The sequence below is a fragment of the Prionailurus bengalensis genome, chromosome D3 (assembly GCF_016509475.1).
Source record: "Prionailurus bengalensis isolate Pbe53 chromosome D3, Fcat_Pben_1.1_paternal_pri, whole genome shotgun sequence".
NCBI lineage: Eukaryota > Metazoa > Chordata > Mammalia > Carnivora > Felidae > Prionailurus > Prionailurus bengalensis.
Window position 1 is genome coordinate 29,655,443 of NC_057356.1, and position 22,762 is coordinate 29,678,204.

Below are 22,762 nucleotides of genomic sequence, written 5' to 3' on the forward strand. Positions count from 1 at the left end.
TTGCTGGCAGTAGCTACTTGTCTTTTTGGGGACTAAACTCTGGCAGCCTGGGTCCTCCTGTGACTCCTCCTGGTCCTGTGCTCCCCGCCAGGCACCGTCCTGGCCTTCCAGGGGCCCAAAGGGCAAACACTGTCCCGTGGTACTATTCTAAGGCAAGTAATCATTGATGTGCGACTCCCTCCTTTTTGAAACCTGCTTTGGTCCAGCATCTCCCTTCTAACCAAGACATATTCAGAGCCAACGCAGCTCATTACAGCTTTAGGGACTTTTCCATCTAGCAATAACGGTGCCTCTTCTAATGCTGCGCGACTTGGCGCCTCTCATTCTTGTTTGCTCTCCTTTAAGCACTTGGCACGTTTGTAGTTTTTACTTTAGAAATAATTTAATGCCTGTCTTCACTGCCACGGGATGGGCACCATGAGGGCAGCTCTGCTTGTTTTGTTCTCTGCAATACTCACTGCGCGCAGTTGAGTGCCTGACACTCGCCCGAGCTGAGCCCAGCGCCAGCCCTGGCTTTGTTCCCTGCTGCCTTACAAGCTCATCTTTCTTATCTACTGCCCCACCCCAACCTTATTTGTACTTCCATCGTGATCTTAATTTTCCTATACTTCCAAACCAGGATAGTCTTACCGAACCCACCTGCTGGACACTTCTGCCGGAAACTCTTAAGCTGTGGGTCCACCCCTGACCACTGTGACGTGCTGTCACCCAGGGCCTTGTTCTATTTCTTTGGTTCTGGCCTTTTGCAGTACTTGCTCCATTTTTGAATCCTCTAGGGCAGAAGCATGATGCTACTCATGGCAGGGTGACAGGTAAGGTGCTGGGTAGCCCCACCCTTGCTTACTTATAGGTGAATTGTACTGATTTCACAAAAGGGCTCTGGTGATTAAGATATTTGAAACTCACTGCTGTGTGGGATGTGTGCACACAGCAAAAATTCAAAAGCAATTAAAAAACCAATCCCCATTCCCATCCCTGCTTTGCTTGCACTAGTGCCCTTCTCCCCACCCTGGGTAGTTGGCTCAATCTCAGAAACTCCACATTTCCTAGGCTATAGAGCCAGCTGGCTCCCCAAGGAATGGGAATACTTTAGTGTGAAGTAGTGGCAAAGAAGGAAGTAAAGGCACTGCCCAGGGTTTAGAAGGGAAAAAAGGGGAGCAGAGATTTCTGGGAGTGGTAATGGGGCCACTGGTCTCTCACTCTTCAAGGCAGTTTGTCATCCTGGTGACCCTCTGCAAGCAGACAGTCAGCTTATGTGCCCATGCTGCAAGTCTGCAGCAGAACTCCCACCAGTGCTTGGGCCCCAAACCTTTGGCCTTGGTGTTCCATGTGCCCCAGGGCCCTGCACATCTCCTTGTCCCCTCCTTCCCACCTGAGATGTGCCCTCCCAGTCCTCCCACCATTTCCACAGCTGGTAAGAGGCTTTGTCACCTTTTGGTCTTACTAAAAAAGGGGCGATGGCTTCCCTGCTCCTCTGGCCAAAAAATGAAAAGAGAAAAGCATCTTTACACCCAACACATGATGGATCTTGTGTTCCTATCACCCCAGCCTCCTTGGGCCTCTGTTTTGCCCAACCCTGCAAAGCCAGCTAACGACACCACTGCACAGGGAAGAACATCCAAGCCCCATGGATCGGTACTTCACGACAGACTTATGGGCATCATCTCAATCAGGGCCTCGCAGAGATAGGCATTCTGCTCATTTCCACTTCTCATGCTGGCTCTCCTTTATTCTTGGCAGAGACCGTTTCCCACTTCACCTGAAAAAGACCTGTGGGGCACAACCTCATTACATTTCCTCCTCTCTACCTTTTCTTCAAAGGACTTTTGTCTTCAGCTTTCGTTGTGCCAGGCTCAGAGAAAGAGCCCCTTGTGCTGTGTCCTACTTGACCCACCCCTTACCTGGCTCTCAGCCCTGTGAAGTCCAGCAACATTGTCTGCCTACCCCTCCTCAGACTCAAATATGGTCAAGCCCGTCACCTATGAAAACCCTTCTCCTCACACTCCCTTTGTGGACACACCCAATCCCTCTCCCTCCTGAACACTTGAGGTTTCAGGTGGGTCTGCACCTGCCTCCACCTGCTCTGTAACTCTGTGACCTGAGCTTGGCTTCTGCTCTTCTCAGAGAGCTGCTCTGTGGCCACTGGTCAGCTCTAAATGCTCTGGTTCTGATTAAATACAGAGAACCAACCAAGATGTAAGTCTGTGCTGCCAACTGGAATGGCTGCACTACTGCTAAGGAGCTCATCATAATTAATGCGGAAAAAAACATGATTATTAATAACGTGCTGAATAAGAAAGATGATTATAATTGATTTCTGTAGGATGTGGACAACAACAAAGGGTGTTAATCTCTCAAAGGCAAAATGAATGTGATAATTCTATAAGTGTTTCAAATACCTATCAATTTAGGAGAGATCAGCTCACTTCCCTGAAGAAAATTTCAGACAGGTGCTCCCCTCTCAGGTGAATAGAAAGCAGTTAGTTTGGTTAGCAGACATCTTAGTGCTACCTTACAACAAACAAACAAACAAACAAACAAACAAACAAACAATTAAATAAATAAAGCATTTAGGAAGATCTTCCATTTACTGTTTGTTTTGAGGTTCAACTGGGCTAGAAACTTAAAATATATTTGTATAATCTTTACGACATGCAAGGTTCTACTTTACAGTCAAAGGTCTGAGCATACAGGCTGAAGCACAGAGCAGCACAATGACTGGCCCAAAGTCAGCTGCAGTTATAAGCAGAGGGCAGGTTTTGAACCCAGATTTACAGGCCCAAAGCCTGTGTTCCTTCTATATCACCAATCCAGAAAAATTTCCAGTGTTTCTGTCCTGTAAATAAGTCACTGTATGATGCCCCAAATTGAGAAGAACCAAATGTCCGAGAGTCCCTAATACACTCATGACATCTTGATCTGAAAAAAGAGGCTGCCAAGGACACCTGCCGTGGCGGCAGTGGCTGAAGTGCAGGAAGACGAGAAGAGATGCACATGGGTGCTGTGTCAGGACTCCCAGCACTGCCATCTTACCCCCTCTATAGCCAAATGTCTGAAGAAGAATCTGGAAAACCCGATAGAGTGCTAAAATCCCACTGACCTCCAGAGCACCAGCTTATGGTTCTATCACTGATTACTGTAAGCAAAGTCAAAATATGAACACACTTACTTGGGGAGGCATTGTAATAAAGGCCTAGATGACTTCATATTTTCACATATGAAATTCCAAGTAAACTATACATGCACAGTACTATGTTATTTTGGTAACACAGGGACACAATTTAATGATTCTAATTTTTTTTGTAGTTTTTTTTTTTTTTACAAGTCAGGTGCCATAAACATTCAAATAATCCATCTTTTAAAAAGTACGTTTACAACATCAAAAGAATTAAGATGAAATATAAACCTTTCTACTTACAATTTTTATACAGATTAACCAAATCACAAATACCACAAATAAATGTTAAACTGTAACAATATAATGAATAAACATTCAGATTCTTAATAAAATCTTCCTTTAACATTTTTTTTAACTTACCATTATACTAAATAATCTATGCAGAGTTTTGGGGTACAATACCAAGAAGGCACCAACAGTACAAAGCAGATACAAAGCAGTTTCAGAACTTTCTCGAGTGCTCTACACGCATAAACAGCACAAAAAAGGCAACGAGCTTCAGGTAAACCTGGTGCAACCCCAGAGAATTCCTTCTGGATTCTCAGTCGTTTCCAATCCATGATGCTGAGCTGGATTACAGTGAGAGAAACCACATATCTACTGTTACATGCTTCTCATCCGCACTATAGGAGTTATCATATTTCAAACACCAGCAGGACAATTTTAAAGCATAAATGCTTTAAAAATGTATAAGCAAAAGGATTACTCAGATTTTCAAAACCACTACATTTACAAAAATATTTCCCTTAAACTTGGGATTGCTCCAAAACATTGATTTACAAATATAAAAGTATTATGGAAGGACCCAAAGCATGTGTGCATATGTATGTGTGTATTAACATACCGTTTACCATACTATATAAAAGTTACCAATTTAAAAACCATATTAACGTATAAGCAAATAAAGGTAAAACAGTCTCCTCTGAATGGTCTGAACATTATGTGGCATGTGGCGTGGGCAGTATACCTGGGTGACTCCTTACGTAGATCGAACCACTGACGCGCCATGTGTGGCGCCAAAAGCTGACAGGACCCTATACGCCCATCGCCTATGCCTGCAGCAGCAGAACTGTGGACATACCATACACTGTGTACTGCACACAAACACCACGATATTCTTCTACCCATGCATCAAAATGGTCTGCATGTCTCCATTAGCTCTGAAGACTTGTGTCAGCAGAGTCATGAGTTCGCTCAAATTCATTCCACTGGCTTAGTTAGTTATTTTGTTTCCTACTAAATGAAAAGATTGGAATGTTTCAACAGGAATTTTTTGCTTGCTTTTTAGACACCAAAAAAAAGCCCTAAGTCTGAAAGTTTATTTGAGCTACTAAGAATGGAGGCATTGTCACCAGTATGAATTTGGATACCTAATCAGGACATTTTTAGAGATGTTAAGAGGATCCAAATGATGAGCCTATCACACATAATAGCTAGTACTTTTCACAGGTACCTTGATTAGGACAATTCTCTGACCTGTTAAGCCAAGCTTGGCATGATTAAAAAAGCACACAACTTACAGCTACAGTGTTGCTGGAACGCAGTTAGTGGTTTCATGCCAATGTGACTCCACAGTACCGTGGAGGGGATGGGAAAGCCCACAGTCCTCAAGTATTAGTAACCAAGGCTATGGCTTTCTGGTTAGAGGACTGCAGATTTACCTCCTAAAAATACTAACATTCCATTTAAAAAGTACAAAGAAAAAGAGTAGGAAAACTGTCAATGCTCCTTTTAAAATGGAAACTGACTCATCAATGTCTCAGGTAACAGTCAAACCTCTATCCTCTCAGTGCCCTGCAGACCTTTCCATGGCAGCTGAGCATGAAGTGAAAAACCACGTACTTTTGGGCAAGAATCTAGATGCGGTTCTGATCTCTGAGGCGGAGTCTGCCATCCTTCGTTAGCCCGTGACGTGTGAGCACCAGCACCCTGGGCCAGGTGGTGTGGGCCAAGTGACACCGGGCAAAGCTTCCCAGCACCCGGCTGTGCCCAGCAGGAGGCTTGGGGCACACAGGCAGGCCCTCTTTAGAAAGAACCAGAGATTCCAAACTGAGATGTCTGGGCTTCTTCATCAGAGTTTGACAGTATTTTAGACCTATGATTTGAGTAAAGAAACACGTCAGAGTTGATTCTCTGCTGTGCAAAGGGAAACTAGGACCCTACAAAAATGCCTTCTAAATCATTTTATGTAAACCAGTGTTGGGGCAGTGCCCGCATGGGAAGGGGAGGCCCACAAGCATTTCTGCTCCAAGCACAAACTGAAGCTGACTGTCCATTTGGACACGCTGATCCAGAGGAAATCAACACTGAATCTTAACATGAATATGAAGATCGAAGATGTACATTTATTTCCATGAATTACAAGTGCATTTCTGTTCATATTAGCAGGCAGTCTTTATATAACCCATTCTCCATTGCTGTCAAAAATCAAACAAGAAAAAAAGGACAGCTGAGAAATAAGAAGCTAAAAATAGAATTAGTTTTCCTAAGTGATCTGCTGGATAGCATTTTCCGTGGAACACAAACTCAGAGGTAACAATAAATTTTTCGTTTCAATCATAGGCATGTGGCACTTGGACAGTCATCTCTGCACAGAAAGCTGTAACAGTCATGCGAGGGTACAGTAATTATTGAACAAGGCAAATTTCTCACCACAGAGAGCAGTGGGGGAGTCAAGAGGAGGCACCGCACTGGGACAGAACACCAAGTCAACGCCACAGTGTGCAGTGGCAGGAACAAATACTTAAAGAGATCAATATAATATGGGATAGAGCTCCAAACATGATTTAGTGCTAGCTTTTTCTCATGGTCTTAGCTCAGCAGTATCAGAAACATTTGAGAGTACTTGATGACAGAACAGTGCTTCACGTCATGAGCTCATGAAGGCTTTATTACAAATTGTTATATCGTAGGTTGAAAAATGAACTTGAGATGCTGACATGCTGTAGGAGGAAAAAGAATTGTACACTTTCTCATTTAAAGACGCAGGGCTCCTCTCTAAATCCTGAGGCATTGAATGTGGTTACACTGGATGTGGCACACCACTTGACGTAGCTTGGGGTATACGTACACCTGTGTGTGGAGCTCTGCCCCGTGACAGAGGCTGGTGTGGCCTGCTGGCTGCTTCTCCAGACACTTTCCTTAGCACCCTGCTGTGACCTGTGTACATCTCTCACTAAATGCTGAGTGCAGCTGCCACTTTAAATCGTTCTGCATAAGCCTTGGAAACAGTTGCAAATAACACATTTTGGCAAGTGTTATACCTCTGTAAATGGTACAAGTAATCACAATAAATCTACAGAGTGAGGCTGCTGGATGCAGTACTTCTTTCTTTTAGAAAAATGATTGAGTTTCCTAAAAGCTGGGCAAATAGCACAGACCTTAAATATGTTACTGACTAACATGATATGAGAAAAAACACGGGCAAGCGCCCCCAAAGATTCCCGAGACGGGAGCACTCACCGCAGGCTGCAACGTCATCCCAGGTGTTTCCACACACTCCTGCTCTGGGGACACGCTTACGGTGAAAAGTGCAAATAAGGGGCTGTCACTGACTTAAAGTGCCCTAGGTAGTAGCCTTCCCTATCATAAAGTGAGATGCCAGTGACGAGAGCCAATTTGGAAAGAACTATCTCTGGTGTGACTGCATGGGTCAGCAGGGCGTCACCTAGGAAGGATTCAGAAGAGGGAGGAACCACTGCATCTTTCAAACCAGAAAGCGATTAGTGACTAAAGCAACGGTAAGCAGTAGGTGCACTGAAAGTACATACTGCCACAGGTCACCGGTGGGTGACACACACAGGGATGCCAGGAACAGTTCTCTGGACTGAAGGAATTCTTTGAAAGCATAAAAGCCACAACTACCAGAAACCGCCCCTCCGAACGGCTCAAAGGAGTCAAGGTGGATAAGCCAAGACGGGCTGGAGACAGGACCGGGGTCAAGAACTGGGAAGAACAACACCGATGTCTGAGCACATCCAGTCCTCTGAGCCCTTGTCCTGTTGAAAAACAAACAAGCAAGTCTATGAGTTAAGAATGACCCACATTAAAACAACATTAGCAGCAGCATTAGGAAAATGGAGAAGTGAAAAGAATGAACAACATCATTACAAAAACTGGAAAAGTGAAGAAAAAGAAAAAGAAAAAAAAAAGCAAAGGAAAAAGCACTCCTGCAATAAGGTCGTTTCACCTGGAACCACTCAGCCTATGCACCACAGGGCAGCTCCTAAGGGGCAGGCTCTGCCTTCAGTCTGTGGGCGTCTCTTCTCGGACACTTCAGAGGACATTTCTGTGACACTCACAGGGAACACACACGCATCCACCCCATGTTCCCAAGATGCCTTTTATTAACTGTGATACCCACCACTCCTATGGTCAAAACCAGAATCTGAAGGTCTTTGTAAAGAACACACATTTATGCAAAATGCTTGTCTGCTGCCTCCTATTCTGTTTTTTTTTTTTTAAAGTAATCTCTATGCCCAAAGTGGGGCTCAAACTCACAACTGTGAGATCAAGAGTTAAGTGCTTCACTGACTGAGCCAGCCAGGCACCCCTGCTGTCTCCTATTCTTACCAAGTTTCTTTTCCTCTCTAGATGACCAGGTAGGACAGAATCAACCACACAGCGTCAAGTGTGTTGTTTTAATGGTCAAGTTTCCGCTGACTGTTGACAAAACAAGACTAAAATGAAGTGCTGGTTGAAGTATGAAAGTTGGCGGGCCTAAATGCCGGTGAGGCAGGAACTGTGGCTTGGTTCCCATGGGCAAGAGATGGTTCTCATTGCCCAGGTCAGAGATGATCTGACAGCTATTTCCCCACCAGGTCTCCAGGACAGCACCCGAAAGGCAGCAGGTGGCACCTGAAGATAGCCTTAGCTCACTTACACTACACTTACACTAAGTGAGCTCACTTAGCTCACTACACTTGACAGGGCCCACCTGGCTCTCCAGATGTCTGCATATGGGTCTCCTGCAAGAGGTCCACTAGGATTGTCACACCATCAAAGTGCAAGTAGCACGCATCTGCCCTCATTATTGTGGTATCTCTATTTTCCTTGAAGAGGTCACATTACAAATCAAACCTACCTTAACCCTTTATAGACTAGCAGTTCTCAAGGGTGAGCATCAGGATCCTCTGCAGAGCTTGTTAAAATACAGACTGTTAGGGGGTAGGGCACAGATGGACCACACTTTGGAGAACCACTGCCTAAGACATCCATATGTAATGAATTAAGTTCATCCCCAAGTCTCCGTTAGTTTTGTATCACCCCAGGGAGAAGTGAAAACATTACCACCCCAGTCATGTTCTGTGTTCTTGGTTCTGATGAAGAAGCCTGCCTGAGATGGCTGGGAAGGTAACTAAGTGTGTCAAAATGCAAACCAAATATACCTTTTCTTTGGAGAGACCCTTGTTGTTGTGAAATGTTTGCTAGTATGATCCAGCAGAATGTCACTTTGGTATTTCACAAAGCACTTTTGGACAAGATGGCTTTTACCTACCACTCAAGAGTCAGGGCAGGAAGGATGGGTCTTATAACCCAAATCTGTGATGGGGAGACGGGCTCAGAGATGGGAAATGACCCCTCTCTAGAGGTATGCTGTTCTGAACTGCAGCCAAACCGATCGGCTGGGAGAAAATTAATCAATCTACCTGAGAAAATTCACCAACAGGCAGATGAGGGAGAAAGGCAGGTACCAGCCTCTGAGAACAGGAGGCCTGTCACAAAGTTAACCACATACACATTCTTAACTTTAGTGGACACATTTCTAAAACTGACCCACTTAAACAAAATATAATGAACACACTTTGATTCTTTAAGCCCACTCAGGGCATCAGTAAAGCCTGTGAGCTTTATCCAGCAAGCAGGGGCTTCCTCTGGAGTAGTCTTTGTCATTCCCGCCCCCATAGGGGTCCCTATGGCTGTGCTCTGAGGTCCTGTGTGGGCATGTTTTTTAGCTCTTTCCTACGTAGCTGGGCAGTCAACATCACCCTTCTCTAACGTTCCTGTATGCTCCCAACACCTGCATCTCCCTGACTCTCCAGTTTGTAGCTTCTCATCTCAGTGTTAATAGGCTGGGAACTCAGTGACACTGCTGCACAGTATTATGAACGAGTTCCTTGACCTTTTCCAGGGCACAGAACTACCCCAAGGCAGTGTGGAAAGCTTGTAAGAAAATGGGATTCTTGGTCCAAAAGACCTGGGCCTGCCTAATTTTGCCACCAGGATACAATCTTCAGCAAAATGCTTAAACATGTACATCTTCGGTTTCCTTGATCATAAACATGGGCTGTGTGCTGACTTGCTACTGTAATCATCAAAATAATGTTTGTGTAAGAAACTGCCCAGAATTTGATGAATGCCCCTAGCTCCACCTTCCTCTGGATTCACTTTTATATTCCAGGTGACTAAATTATAAGCTAGTCCTGATGCTGCCAACCTCCTTAGATGGAGGAACAGATGGAACAGAATGTGAGAAAGCATGCACAGCAAAGTGTTAATCACAGAAGCTAGGTGGTGGGAATGTGGGTTTTTATTGTAAAACTCAACTTTTCAGAATAAAAATTGTAATTTAAAAAACAGTGGAAGTAATGTATAAAAATCAAATTATGCTTACACCTGAAGTTAAAGATTGTTATGTCAATTATAATTCAGTAACAAAAAGTTGGGGGTAAAATTAGGCTATAAAGCAAACTAAACACAGAGTGACCGTCTTTGCCACCCCTTTCCCTGGTAACAAGCCCCAGTCCTGGGCTTGTAGAACTGGGGTGGACCTTGGCAGCTGCCTGAACCTCAGCCTGTTAATTTGGATTTCAGGAGGCAACAGGCCAGCACCCATGCCCTGAAGCTCCAGGAGCATCCTTGCCTTTGTCTTGCCGCCATCCCCCCCCCCCGTGGCTGTTGCACTGCCCTTTTCCTCCAGTAGCTGGGCCAGTGATCCCAAGAGTGCTTGTTTTCTGAGGTCGCCCAACATCCTTATTGCCCTAGAGTCACCTGCCCTGATGCTTTACGACAGGAAGCAGCCTGGGAGAGGAGGGCTCCTTCGCAAGCCTGGGCTTCAGTCTCCCATGCGGGCTTGACTCCCTGGCCCCACACTGCTGAGTGCCTCCCCACACAGCAGAGTGTTCCCTTCCCAGCACCCTGATGCTGGCCCTCCTCAATCTCTGGGGCCCACACCTATCCTGGTACAGCACCCACAACACTGTGTCTGACTCCTTGTTGTCTACCTGTGTCCTGCCATCAAGCTGCTAAAAGCAAAGCCTGGGTCTTACTCATCTTTGCTGTCTTCCTACCTGGAACTAGGAATGCTCAATGGTGAGCAAATGAATGATGAAAAACTGCTAACTATGTCAGTCTTGGGTACTCTTTTACACTAAAAACATGCATGGCAGTTCTGTGTGTCTTTGTTCCTTACTAGACTGTGTGGCCTTTGAGGCCGGTTTCAGGTTTGTTTGTTCTGCTCACCCATGAGCCTGGCTCAGAGGAAGCATGCGGTACGTGTGAACTCAAACAAGAACAAGATGGGTAAAAACAGAGGCCATCAAGAGGCTATTTCAGGAACACGAGCTGTTAAAGGGACTGTGAAGGAAGAAAAGCAACTGAATGAAGCAGCTCAGCTCAATATTCTAGGTCAGGGGTCAGCGAACCTCTTCATGTAAAGGGCCTGATAAAACTTTATCTACCAAACCTGGAGGCAGATGATCTGACTTGTGCAGACACAGGGAAAGGAGAGCAGGCTCTGGGAGAGGGAAGATCGTTTCCACAGTGAGCAAAGAGACTAGGAAGGAGACTCAAGGGGTAAGAATGGCTGGGTCCTGGGGATGGATTTCTGTCAGTGAGTACCCTTGCAGATTGTTGTACATAACAAATACTTTAACAGACGGTCATGCCATGAGGTATGGAAGGATAGATGAACCCAACCCTTGCAAGACTCTGTCCTCCTTAGCTCCCTGCTAAGACCTTCCCACCTTCTCTCTCTCCTTCAGACACTTCCCCAAGGGCTTGTTTACCAGCATGCTCCTAATGTCCTGTGAGCACATTCTCCTTCCACACTTCACTTACTTTGAGTTTGTTTTTTAGGACACGTCCAGTGCTAGGCTAAGCTCCCCCTGACCCCTGGATGCTAGGGTTAGGAAATGTGAAGTCTTTCAGATTTTGTGTTCCCTCCATTTTCCTGAATGCACTGCTTCTTGACTCCACAGCCTTCGTCCAAGCCTCTAGCCCTCGGTCTGGAAGCTTACAGATCTGTTTTGAACTCATCTCCCACCCAGTCTTCTCCAACACTCCCTGTCAGACTTCTTCTGAAAACCACATTTTCTGTTCCCCACACTTCAGAAGAGTGTACCCCCTACTGGTTCCCAACTCTTACTCTGCCTGGCTTCCACAGCTCTCTGAGGCTGATCTGGCCACGTCTGTTCTCAGATCCATTCTACCTTTCCTCTGTCCTCTGTTCTTAATGACAGGGCTGGAGCTTGTGAAGTGCACTGCTGAACTTCATTGGAGACTGGCTTCTGACGAGATTCTGCCAATAGCTGGCACACAGGAAAAGCCAGGTTTCCTTTTTTCTGCTTCTTAGTGACACAGAACTTTTTAGGAGGAGGAGGGCTCCTGGCTTCAGAGGCAATGGATGGTGATGGTGGCTTCAGGCTCCAGAGATCCCCCACATCAGTGGCAGTAGAGGCTCCTGACCCCTCTTCAGTGAGGGTGATGCTCTAACAGCTGCAGTTAAAGCAGGTGCCCAGCACCCTCGTTGTGTGACGATCAAGGACCCTGGCTAACACGGTTTTTCTTTTGCTCCTTTAGGTGGAGACTAGGAACAACTTCCTGCTGTTTAATCTGCAGGTAACTCCACCTGCTTTGCTCTCTAGACCTTCTAATGCCTTCTGATCAGTTATATGTCCTCTTGTGAAACACCCCAAGTAGCTTCTGCTTTTGAGCCTTGTACTGCCAACTCTCAGCCTGAACCATCATCTCCAGATCCCAATACATGAAAACAGAATGGACAGAGCAGGGAAGAATGGAGCAGAGAAAACAGTTATACTAGACTGTCACAGAACCCACTCTTCCCTATGTGCCCCCAGAAAGCCTCCAGTTCTGGTGCAAGCACAGCAGCCCTACGGCCACTAGTAGGAATGCTGTACATGACACAGGTGCCTGTGGAAAAACACCTCCAGCCCCTCCCATGCTGGTCTGTCCAAAGCATTTCCCCAGCAAATGCTTCAGGCCCTGGGTCATAATTCTTTACTTTATTGCTCATTTCTATAGGGTTCAACACAATTCTCACTCTTCTGCTCACTCCAGAGTTCTCACACAATTCCTTCTCTTCTTTCTGTATGTTCTCTAAAAGCAAGATCTGTGTTTCCTTTTTTCTTGGAACACCCAGTTTTTAAAAACCTACTGATACCCCTACATTGTCCACCACCCTTTCTGTTAAGCACATGAAGCTGCCACGTGGAGCTCAAGGAAATTCCTTTTTCTTTTTAGTAATATTTAATTTATATTCTCTCTCCATAGCCAGGGTTTATCATACGGCTAAAGCTCTAGGTACCTGACAAGTTTAAGACCTGTATCCGGGCTGGAACCTGGCCGTCTCTTCGAAGATGAGCTCTTTGAGCTTTTCCTTGGGCAGGTCGTCTAGCTCCATGTCGAACTTGAACGGTGCCTCAGCGACGGGCTGCAGGAGAGCACAGGACACGAGGTAGGCAGGAGTGGCTACGGTTGAGGTAGTCATGCACTGACTCATAAACGGCTGTGGCTTAGACTCTGAAACGCATACAGTGGCGCTGACATCTATGAAAACCCAGGAGCTTCGACCGGCACCTATGTACAGTGTCCTGCCTATGTGCTCCATGAGGTGCACTTCATAGGAGCATGCAGTAAATCGAAGGGGAGCAACTAAACCCACTTTGAGCACTCTTCTGAAATTATCACTAATCCCAGAATCATTTTCAAACTTTTAAGGCATTAAGTGTTGAAAAATAATAGAAATTTACTGTTGTGGGGGTGGTGGTGGTACATTTATACAATCAAAACTGATGATACTCAAATAAATGTACTTGATTAAATACATCATAGTATCTTCATATAAAGAAATATTATGGAGCCGTTAAAAATGAAGCTGTAAGGAAGATTAACATCATGGGGAAATACGCATGTTTGTTAAACAAAATGAACCCTATTTTTTAAAAAAAATTTAGATACAGAAATGTAAGACTGGGAAGAAAATACTCCAAAATCTTAGTAACTGTCACAAGACTACAAAGTGATCTGTGTTGTAGTTTCCTTTAAGTTTTCATTTTTCAGCACACCCTATAAATAATCAGAAGGCTACTTAAGTACATATTTAAAATGTCTATATCAAAGAATCCCCATACATAATGATGAAAAGGGAAATTAGTCAATTGATATTATTTAAATTTTGATTTTTTTTTTTATTTTTTTATTTTTTTTAAATTTTTTTTTTTTTCAACGTTTATTTATTTTTGGGACAGAGAGAGACAGAGCATGAACGGGGGAGGGGCAGAGAGAGAGGGAGACACAGAATCGGAAACAGCTCCAGGCTCTGAGCCATCAGCCCAGAGCCCGACGCGGGACTCGAACTCACGGACCGCGAGATCGTGACCTGGCTGAAGTCGGAGGCTTAACCGACTGCGCCACCCAGGCGCCCCTAAATTTTGATTTTTAAGTACCCCCAAACTAATGCCACGTTAACAGAACTAATCTGATGAGGATACCAGCTGTCACCAGGCACTCCTAGATTTTTATCCACGTGATCCTCACACCAGGCCTTTAGGGTAGGGAAACATGGACCCCAAATTCTGCACTAAGCTTTGTTCTCTTGAAAGGGGGGCAAAGGATTCATGTCCATTAGAAAAAAACAAGTAGAGGGGGGCCTGGCTGGCTCAGTTGGTTAAGCATCTGACTTCGGCTCAGGTTATGATCTCACAGTTTGTGAGTTCGAGCCCCGTGTCAGGCTGTGTGCTGACAGCTCAGAGCCTGGAGCCTGCTTCAGATTCTGTGTCTCCCTTTGTCTCTAACCCCTCCCCCACTGGTATTCTCTCCCTCCCCAAAATAAGTAAACCTTAAAAAAAAAAAAACAAAAAACAAGTAGCTAGCCCTCTCTGAAGGACAGCTCTATGTGTGGGGTCACACTGGTGTCCTATATATGTCCTGCTGAGTTTGGGGTACTGCCCAGGGTCACAATTAGGACATGGGGGGCTCAAAGGGCTAGTCAGAACCCAAGCCTTATACTCTTACCTATTTCCCTGTTATTTACTATGTTGTAGGTATCTTTGCAAGCTGCCTCCATTATTTCTGAGGGGAGGGGACAGAGATGGAAGGGGGCTGATTGAGAAATACTCTCTTTTTGGTTTCTCCTTTCTCTCTCATTTATCAGCTTTTAACTTTTATACTTTTTCCCTTTCTTCTTCCATTTTCCCTTTTAATATTAACACATTCTACTTGGTTCTCCCCCTTCCCCCCCATTTAAAACAAGTGTGCAGAGTCTTGTTTATGTATGATTCTCAACTAGAAAGATCCAAATGTTAGTTCATATTGCATTTTTCTTCATTACCGCCCAGAAAATAAAGTTAAAGAAAATAAAGTTAAAACTGAAGCCCCAGAAGAATCAAAGAAGCCCAGGAACTGGGACTTTCCTGGAGAGAACATGATACATTACCTGGATGTCCAACATGCTCTAAGACTTGCCACATCCACCTCCAGTCTCACCACAGCAGGCTCTTGTGTGCCCATCCCAAAGAGGCATACCAGACATGAAGTCATCAAGCCACAGTGGGAACTGTCCAAGCTGACCTCCTCACTTTGCAAAGCCCCTCCCCAAGCAGACAGCTGACTTCCTTTCCACCCTCAGGGCAGGCACTTTGATTCAGGTGGCTCTTCCTGCCACAGACCACAACAATGGTCTCTAGTCTTTGGACCCCTTCTTTATCCATGCTCCCCATTATCCATCCATTTCCCCTGCCCCACCCCTGCTGTAGGTGGCCTGGAGGAAGTTTTCTAAGATAGAAGAGGCTTGGGGGGTAGGGTGGGGAGGGTTTCAAGCTGTGGCAACAACAGCACTAGACCTCAAAACACACAATATGGGCTGTTGAGAAGACGAAGTGTGGTACCATGCACCTCTCAGGACAATCTAAGTATGACATCTGGGCCCTTCCTGGTTGGGCCTGCTGCTGGCTGATATTCCTGCAGGAGCAACCAGGAGCATGGGTCTTACCTCATCACTTGGGTCGTAATACTGCTCCAGATATGGATGGGCCAGAGCCTGTTCTACTTCAATCCTCTTGTGAGGGTTGAACGTCAACATTTTGTCCAGTAAATCCAGAGCTACAAAGAGAAGGGTTTTGCAGTGGTGAGACGCCAAAGAACAGTCACTGCATTACTTTCCATTTTCTGTTTAAGTAAAGTGACCCACAAAACAATAGAGCTAAGCATCACCATGGGGAGAAGATATGATACACTGGGTGCCTATTATCTCTCTGACCTTCTTGAGAAGGACCATCTGACAATCGCAGACCCAGACGCAGAAAGGTAATGGGATAGTTAAAGGCTGAAAGCAGAACACCAGGGTTCAAACCCAAGTCTGCCTAAAAAACCTGGACTTTTCCTAAATTACTACTCTGCTTTGCAGGCATCTGAAACAAAGGTATTGTATATGTACTTCTCTTAAGTCGACTCCAAAGTCAGCTCTGCAATGATCAATTTATTTTTCAACACATAGAGAAGGGCTCCAAGGTCACAGAAGAAGACAACAGTCATTTGTCCTGTGTGGTTTCCAGGTCCTGGGTGAGATCCACGTGTGAAGCACAGGCCTCCTGGCTCAATGTGCAGCTTGGCATCTTTCTCCAAGGCCTAAAACAAAGTATTCTCTCTTTTTTAAAAAAATGTTTATCATGCCCACAAGGTACTCTGTGGATATCCCCTTGGACAAAACTGTTGTCAATAAGGATGTCTTCAGAGACCCTGCTCTTAAACTCAAGGCCCGACAAGAGGCCAAGGTCAAGTTTGAGGAGAGGTACAAGACCGGTAAGAACAAATGGTTCTTCCAGAAGCTGCGGTTTTAAATCTGTTTTGTTTCAGTCATTAAAAATACCAAAAAAAAAAAAACAAAAAACAAAAACCAAAAACCACCAAAAAAACCCCAACCCATACACATACACACACACACACACACACACACACACACACACAAACACTTATTTATTTAAGTAATCTCTATACCCAATGTGGGGCACAAACCCACAACCCCTATATCAAAAGTCACAAGCTCTCCCAACTGAGCCAGCCAAGCACCCCATAAGTATTCTCTTGATCTGGCCAGTAGTCAGCAGCTGAACATTTCTTTCATGTGGAGAGTGCAGGAATAGAAAACAAGTGTGGGATCAACAGGACCAAGATGGAGGGACAGCTAATGAATAGCTGTCCCTAGTGGCCTCCATGGCTAGTATCCAGGCACCACTTCAAGCCATGAGGAAAGGCAAAGGTCATGGCTGACAGCAACTGGAACACAGGTTAAGGGAAATGTGACCAAACAGTTCCTGTACTTACTATCAGGAGCAGGTTTCAATGAGAAAGAACACATGCTAGAAAAGACATTATTGCTCTGGCAAAGTAGCAGCAAAGGGGGCTTTAAAAAAATGTCTTTTAGTTAATGATGCTTAGAACAGCGTTTCCAATTTATGTAGCAGGTCCTTTTCTCAAATTAAAGCTCCTGAGAGGGAGTAGGTAAGGAGCTACCCAGCTCTCTTAAGTCTTAGCTCACAGCCCTGTGGAAACCCTGAAAAATTCAAGGACTTCATGGAACAAGTCTGATAATTTACTCCAAGTCTGAAATACTATTAGGCAATATAAAGAATGCTGTTTTGGAGAATGTAGTGATCAATAAACAAAACCAAAAATAAAAACACTGCCATCTACTCAATGAAGCCTTGTTTCTTAGTGATAACTGATTAGTTCAACCTCATCTATCTGCAAATTAGCATACATCACTAAGTCATGAGAGAATGGTAAAAGAAAACCATTTTAGTCATTTACTCACTAAAAAAATGTGTTCAACCCTTGAGAGCAGCAGGCCAGTACACAGTCTGAATCTGAAATGACCAACTGTTTATGTGCCAGGAAGTCAGCCTTGAGAGAGCACATGGAGGCTGGGGAAGCACTTAGAGCTGGAGGTGACTGAAAGGGTAAGTATGAGAGTATGTGTATGTACATGCACGCATGCAGGTGCATGCCTGTGTGTGCATGCTCAGCTCTGGCTCCTACTTGTGACTTCTCTTGTTGCATGTTACCCGCCCTTTATCTTCAAGGCAACTGGGAGATAATAAATGTGGTAAACCACATACCAGATGTCATGAGAAATTTCACATTAATACAGAACTCTTCTCATGTCCACAAGGTTGCATTTCTACAAACAGTACATTTTCAAATTTATTTCTGTCTCTATAATCTTTTCAATACACACAAGGGTACCTTAGGAAATTAGGAAACTAACATTTTGCTTTATAGGTTAGAAAACTTTTTGGAGCAGAGGAGGCTCTTAGGAATTTAGAGCGTTGGCCTTTGACTAAAGCACGGTCTGGGCAGGACAGGTATTCACTCCTGAGGGCATGGACATGGGTTTCAGGGGCTCATGAATGGGCTAGGTTTCAGAGGCAACTCTCTCATAGGTCAGGACAGTACAGTATAATGGTCAAGAACTCAGGCATCTCTGGCCCCAATGCAAGTCCCACAGAACACCAGGTAGATGTGGGAACACATGACACACCACTTACTGGGCATTAGAGTCTAACTATCTGTAATACAAGTAACAAATCTATCCATTTACCGTTCCCAACCACCACCTGCTCCCCCTCACCACTGCAAAAGAACTCATAGACATTTCTGCAAGAAGTTTCTTTTTAAAAAAATTTTTTTAATGTTTATTTATTTTTGAGACAGAGAGAGACAGAGCATGAACGGGGGAAGGTCAGAAAGAGAGGGAGACACAGAATCCAAAGCAGGCTCTAGGCTCTGAGCACAGAGCCCAATGCGGGGCTCGAACTCACAGACTGTGAGATCATGACCTGAGCCAAAGTTGGGTGCTTAACCGACTGAGCTACCCAGGTGCCCCTCTGCAAGAAGTTTCTTGAGCGATTAGAAGTCATTTGGCCTTTTGCCCAATTAGACATTGTCTGTCAGGAAAAGTCCAGGAGGGTCTGGCCACAGATTCTAACAGCATTATTTCTAAGCTGTTGGGGGATACTTTTCCCCTCCAAATCCTGCTGGTACTAAGTTGGGAGTGCTTCAAGGCAGCTGGTATTTGGCAGCTTAAGCAGCTCTAAAATAAACCTTTTATAGTCCCTTCAAGTTATATTCTAGGCCCTTAAACCTACAGGCAAAAATCACAAAGTAGCTTTTTTTGCTACTTGAAAAATAACTGGATCTCCAGCTTTCTTTTATTGCTAGTGCTATTTCTGCATTATTCACAGCTACAGAAGGGGAAAAGGAGAGAAACGGGAAGCAGCTGGCAGGTCTGATCCCACAGTCAGAGTGCCTGGCCTCCCTTCTCCCACGCCACACAGAAATCCAGTGGCACCCCTCAGATGGCATGAATCACTATGCCTGTGCATATGCTTCCTTGAATGCAGGTTTTATTTCCCCTAAAAGACTGAAGTCCTTTCGAGGCTGGGATTGATTACATCTGACCACGATCCCTGACTCTCCCTGGTATCCTCTTAGAACCCCATACCTTCTCTTTAATTTCAGTGGGTACATAGCAACATGACCCTGCCCTTCTGGTCCCTCAGCCTTTTTTCCTTTCCTCCTTGGCCCAGACTCTGGGGTGAGTCATGCGACTGAGTGAGACATGCACCACTGAGGGTCCATCTCACCTACCCAACAAAACTCTCATTCGAGATCGAGGCTGCAACCTGTCACATCCATCCTTAACTAGAATTTCTGAGCAAGGCCAGAGAAAAAGATCTAGCTGCTCAAACTGTGCAACTGCAACAATGCTTCTCACGCTTTTTTTTTTTTTTAAGTTTATTTATTTTGAAAGAGTGAATGGGGGTGGGGCAGAGAGAAGGGCAGACAGAGAAAATCTCAAGCAGAGTTTGCACTGCCAGTGTGGAGCCTGATGCAGGGCTCGAACTCATGAACCGTGAAATCATCATGACCTGAGCTGAAATCAAGAGTCAGATGCTTAACTGACTAAGCCACCCAGGTGCCCCTCAAAACCTTAATCTTAAAACCAATTGATGATTGACCTTAAAAAAGCAGTTAATTCAGCCACAGTTCAAACTATACAAGCACTTTTCTTTGAGACAAAAACACTTCCTTCAGTATGTGGCAGACAGGCTCTATGTATCTGTATTTTCATTCTGTCATGGAGAATATGGAAAAGACATGTATGCAGGGTGGGATATAACAAAGCAAGTACTTTTAACTGCTCCACCAGAGACATTCTTATGTGCACTCGGCATTGGTTTTTAGCTGTGAGGGCACGGCTCTGCCACTGCCTTATCCTGGGCCAAGGTGCTAGCCATCTTGCTCACCAGCAGTTGTATACCAAGAGTGCACAGGGCAGCACAGAGAAAGTGTGAGAAGACTTTAGCGTTACTATGAAAATAGTTTTAACCCCATGGACACCCTGAAAGGGCTTTTGGGACCTCAGAAGTCTAAGGAGCACACTATTGAGAACTGTTGTACCACAAAAACTCAAGATTTTTTTTTTAAAGTGTATTTATTGGGGGGAGAGGGGGTGGAGGGGAAGGAAGGGAGGAGGGGAAGGAAGAGGGGAGGGGTAGAGAGAGGGAGAGAGAGAATCCCAAGCAGGCTCTGTGCTGTCATCACAAAACCTGACATGGGGATTGATCTCCCAAACCATGAGATCATGACCTATGACAGGATCAAGACTTGGACGCTCAACCAAGCCACCCAGGTACCCCAAAACTCAAGGTTTTTAATCTCATCAAAGCCCCTAAAAGTTCTGGGAAATCTATGCTCAGTTGCTGCTCTAGTCTAAGATTCTTCTCAACTCACACAGCTTTAATCATGCCCTTCCTGCCAACTGAGCCTTACTACTCTGTGCAGGTCTAAGGGTGCTACCGAGAAAACTGAGGCCCCCAGGATCGACCTTCCTGAGCAAAGAGACCCTCTCCCTGTTCAAAGCCAAACCTCCACAGTGTGTGGCCACACCCAGCTCCCCCTCATCTGGACCAGTTGTTTCTGTCTGCATGTTCCATTTCAAACTTCCTATTCAACTCAGTGCTTCAACTACACTTATGTGGTCACTAATGACCGCTTAATTGGAAGCCTGTCTGTTCCATGGAGACTGCTGAACAGAACATGTCTATTTTCTTATGATGCCACCTCCTGCTTCTGTGAAATAGGCACTAGTTATTTTCTTTGTCCATTCTTTACAGTTTTCAAGAGTTTCTACTCCTGTTCCACTGGCCATTGAAGGTTTGTGTTCTTTAGCTCTGACACAGGTCATTCTTCTTACCATCTCAACCTCCTGCATGATTTCAATGCTATTTGTGAAAAAATTGCTAAATCTTTCTTTAGCCTTGAGCGCTGACCCAAACTTTAGAATGATAAGTACAACTCTCTGTAGGCAATAAAAAAGTATATAGCTTATGACTCCATTTACAGTTAATATATGTATTTATCGGAGTAACTACAGAGTCTGGAAGCTTTTCAAACAACAGGTTATCTGGGAAATGGAGACAGACTTCTTACAGGAATTGCACTTTTCTTAATTAAAAAAAATAAAAGCAGGAAGAAAAGAACTGTTGGTTTTCCTGCCAGTGTCCACTGCCCCTCTAATCCCGTGAAGCTGTGCTTGCCATGGGGGAGTTCTCAGACCACCCACACCCTCGGTTGTGCCATGGGAATGGTGACACTGGCCTAGCCACCTTCACCTTGATTCCCTTAGCCACAGAGACTGGTCATGGATGGGTACAAAGGAGCAATGAGCCCCACAGTAGGGTTGAAGCTATCAAGAAACAGGTCAGTGTGACCTGGAGCTGCTGGTGGCCATCTTGTCACCACAAGAAAAGAGCTAATTAATATGAAAAGCGCAGAGGAAGGCAACACTAAACAACAGAGAGGTCCAGATTCTGTGCCTTGGAATCCAAACAGTACTGGACTTGTTAGCTATGAGAGCCAGTACAGTCCTTCTTCAGACCTAACCTGTTGGCAGTAGGATCTCATGAGGTGGAACCAAGAAAGCCTCAAACAGCTGACCCTCTAGTCTGTGTGAATGACTCACCTAAGATCCCACCTCTCACCCCCAGCAACACAACCCCATCATTCAATGTAACCACTACTAATTTTTTGACATATCTTGTAGAATTTTTCCCTGCATTTTCTTTTATGTGATTGAGATCATATTATATACATGAAAAATGCTGTATGACTTCCCCAGTAAATATTGCTCATTAGTATTCTCCCATGCTATAAAAACTTTGTAAAAATCACTTTTAGTGACTTTATGACACTCTTTTTTTTTTTTTTAATTTTTTTTTTCAACGTTTATTTATTTTTGGGACAGAGAGAGACAGAGCATGAACGGGGGAGGGACAGAGAGAGAGGGAGACACAGAATCAGAAACAGGCTCCAGGCTCTGAGCCATCAGCCCAGAGCCTGACGCGGGGCTCAAACTCACGGACTGCAAGATCGTGACCTGGCTGAAGTCGGACGCTTAACCGACTGCGCCACCCAGGCGCCCCTATGACACTCTTTTTAAGTAGAAGCATTAGAGTTTCCTTAACCATTCAATTAACATTTAGCATTTAGGTTGTTTCTGAATGGGTGTCCTTAAATTTATTATGCCCAAACTAAAGTCTCAATTGTCACTCCCCAAAATATTCTTCCTTCTTTTCCTCATCTATTTCTCCATGTAAATTGTGTGTTCTTATCCTTTGCTCATTTATTTATCCACTGAGGTCTTAGATTTCTCTCTGTTCTTTACACACTAATAATATATTAATCACGAGTCTAACACTAATAAACTAATAATTCATATAAGTCTCCAAATAACCCTATGAAGTGGGAAATACAATTTGTTCCAATTTTGAGATGAGGAAATTGTGAATCAGGTTAAATAATTTGTCCAAAGTCAAAGATCTGAGGAGGTGGGGCCCATCTGAATTCAGGAGGCTGATTCTGGAGCACACAGCCTAAACCATGGTGCTATGTTGCCTTAACATAATAGTTAAGAAAGGGATCCTTCAAATGTTATTCAATTTGGAACATTTTATACCTATTGCTTACACTTCTAGTTTATTTTAAGTTTTAAATTTTTATGTGATAAAATCTATCTTTCTTTTGTTTGTTTTCTTGGTTTGTTTTTACAGCTTAGGAAGATGGTTTTTCTCCACGCAGATCAGAAAAATACTGAACACTCCATCGTTTTTTAAAAAAAATTTTTCTTGTGTGTTTATTTTTGAGAGTGAGAGAGAGCATGAGTGGGAGAGGAGCAAAGAGAGAGTGAGACACAGAATTCGAAGCAGGCTCCAGGCTCTAGGTGTCAGCACAGAGCCCAATGCGGGGCTCGAACTCATGGACTATGAGATCATGACCTAAGCCAAA

The 22,762-nt window shown here is 44.5% G+C and overlaps 1 protein-coding gene across 1 annotated transcript in view; it reads right to left on the bottom strand.

The window, feature by feature from the left end:
* Positions 1-3,258: 3,258 nt before the first annotated feature.
* MAPK1 (mitogen-activated protein kinase 1) overlaps positions 3,259-22,762 on the bottom strand; it is a 112,052-nt gene continuing 92,548 nt past the window's right edge. The window contains exons 7-9 of the mRNA XM_043558225.1: positions 15,408-15,517; positions 12,723-12,848; positions 3,259-7,176 (exon numbers count right to left, since the gene is read on the bottom strand). Coding sequence (XP_043414160.1) covers positions 12,732-12,848; positions 15,408-15,517 — 227 coding nt within the window. The 3' untranslated portion in view covers positions 3,259-7,176; positions 12,723-12,731. The remainder of the gene's footprint in view (positions 7,177-12,722; positions 12,849-15,407; positions 15,518-22,762) is intronic.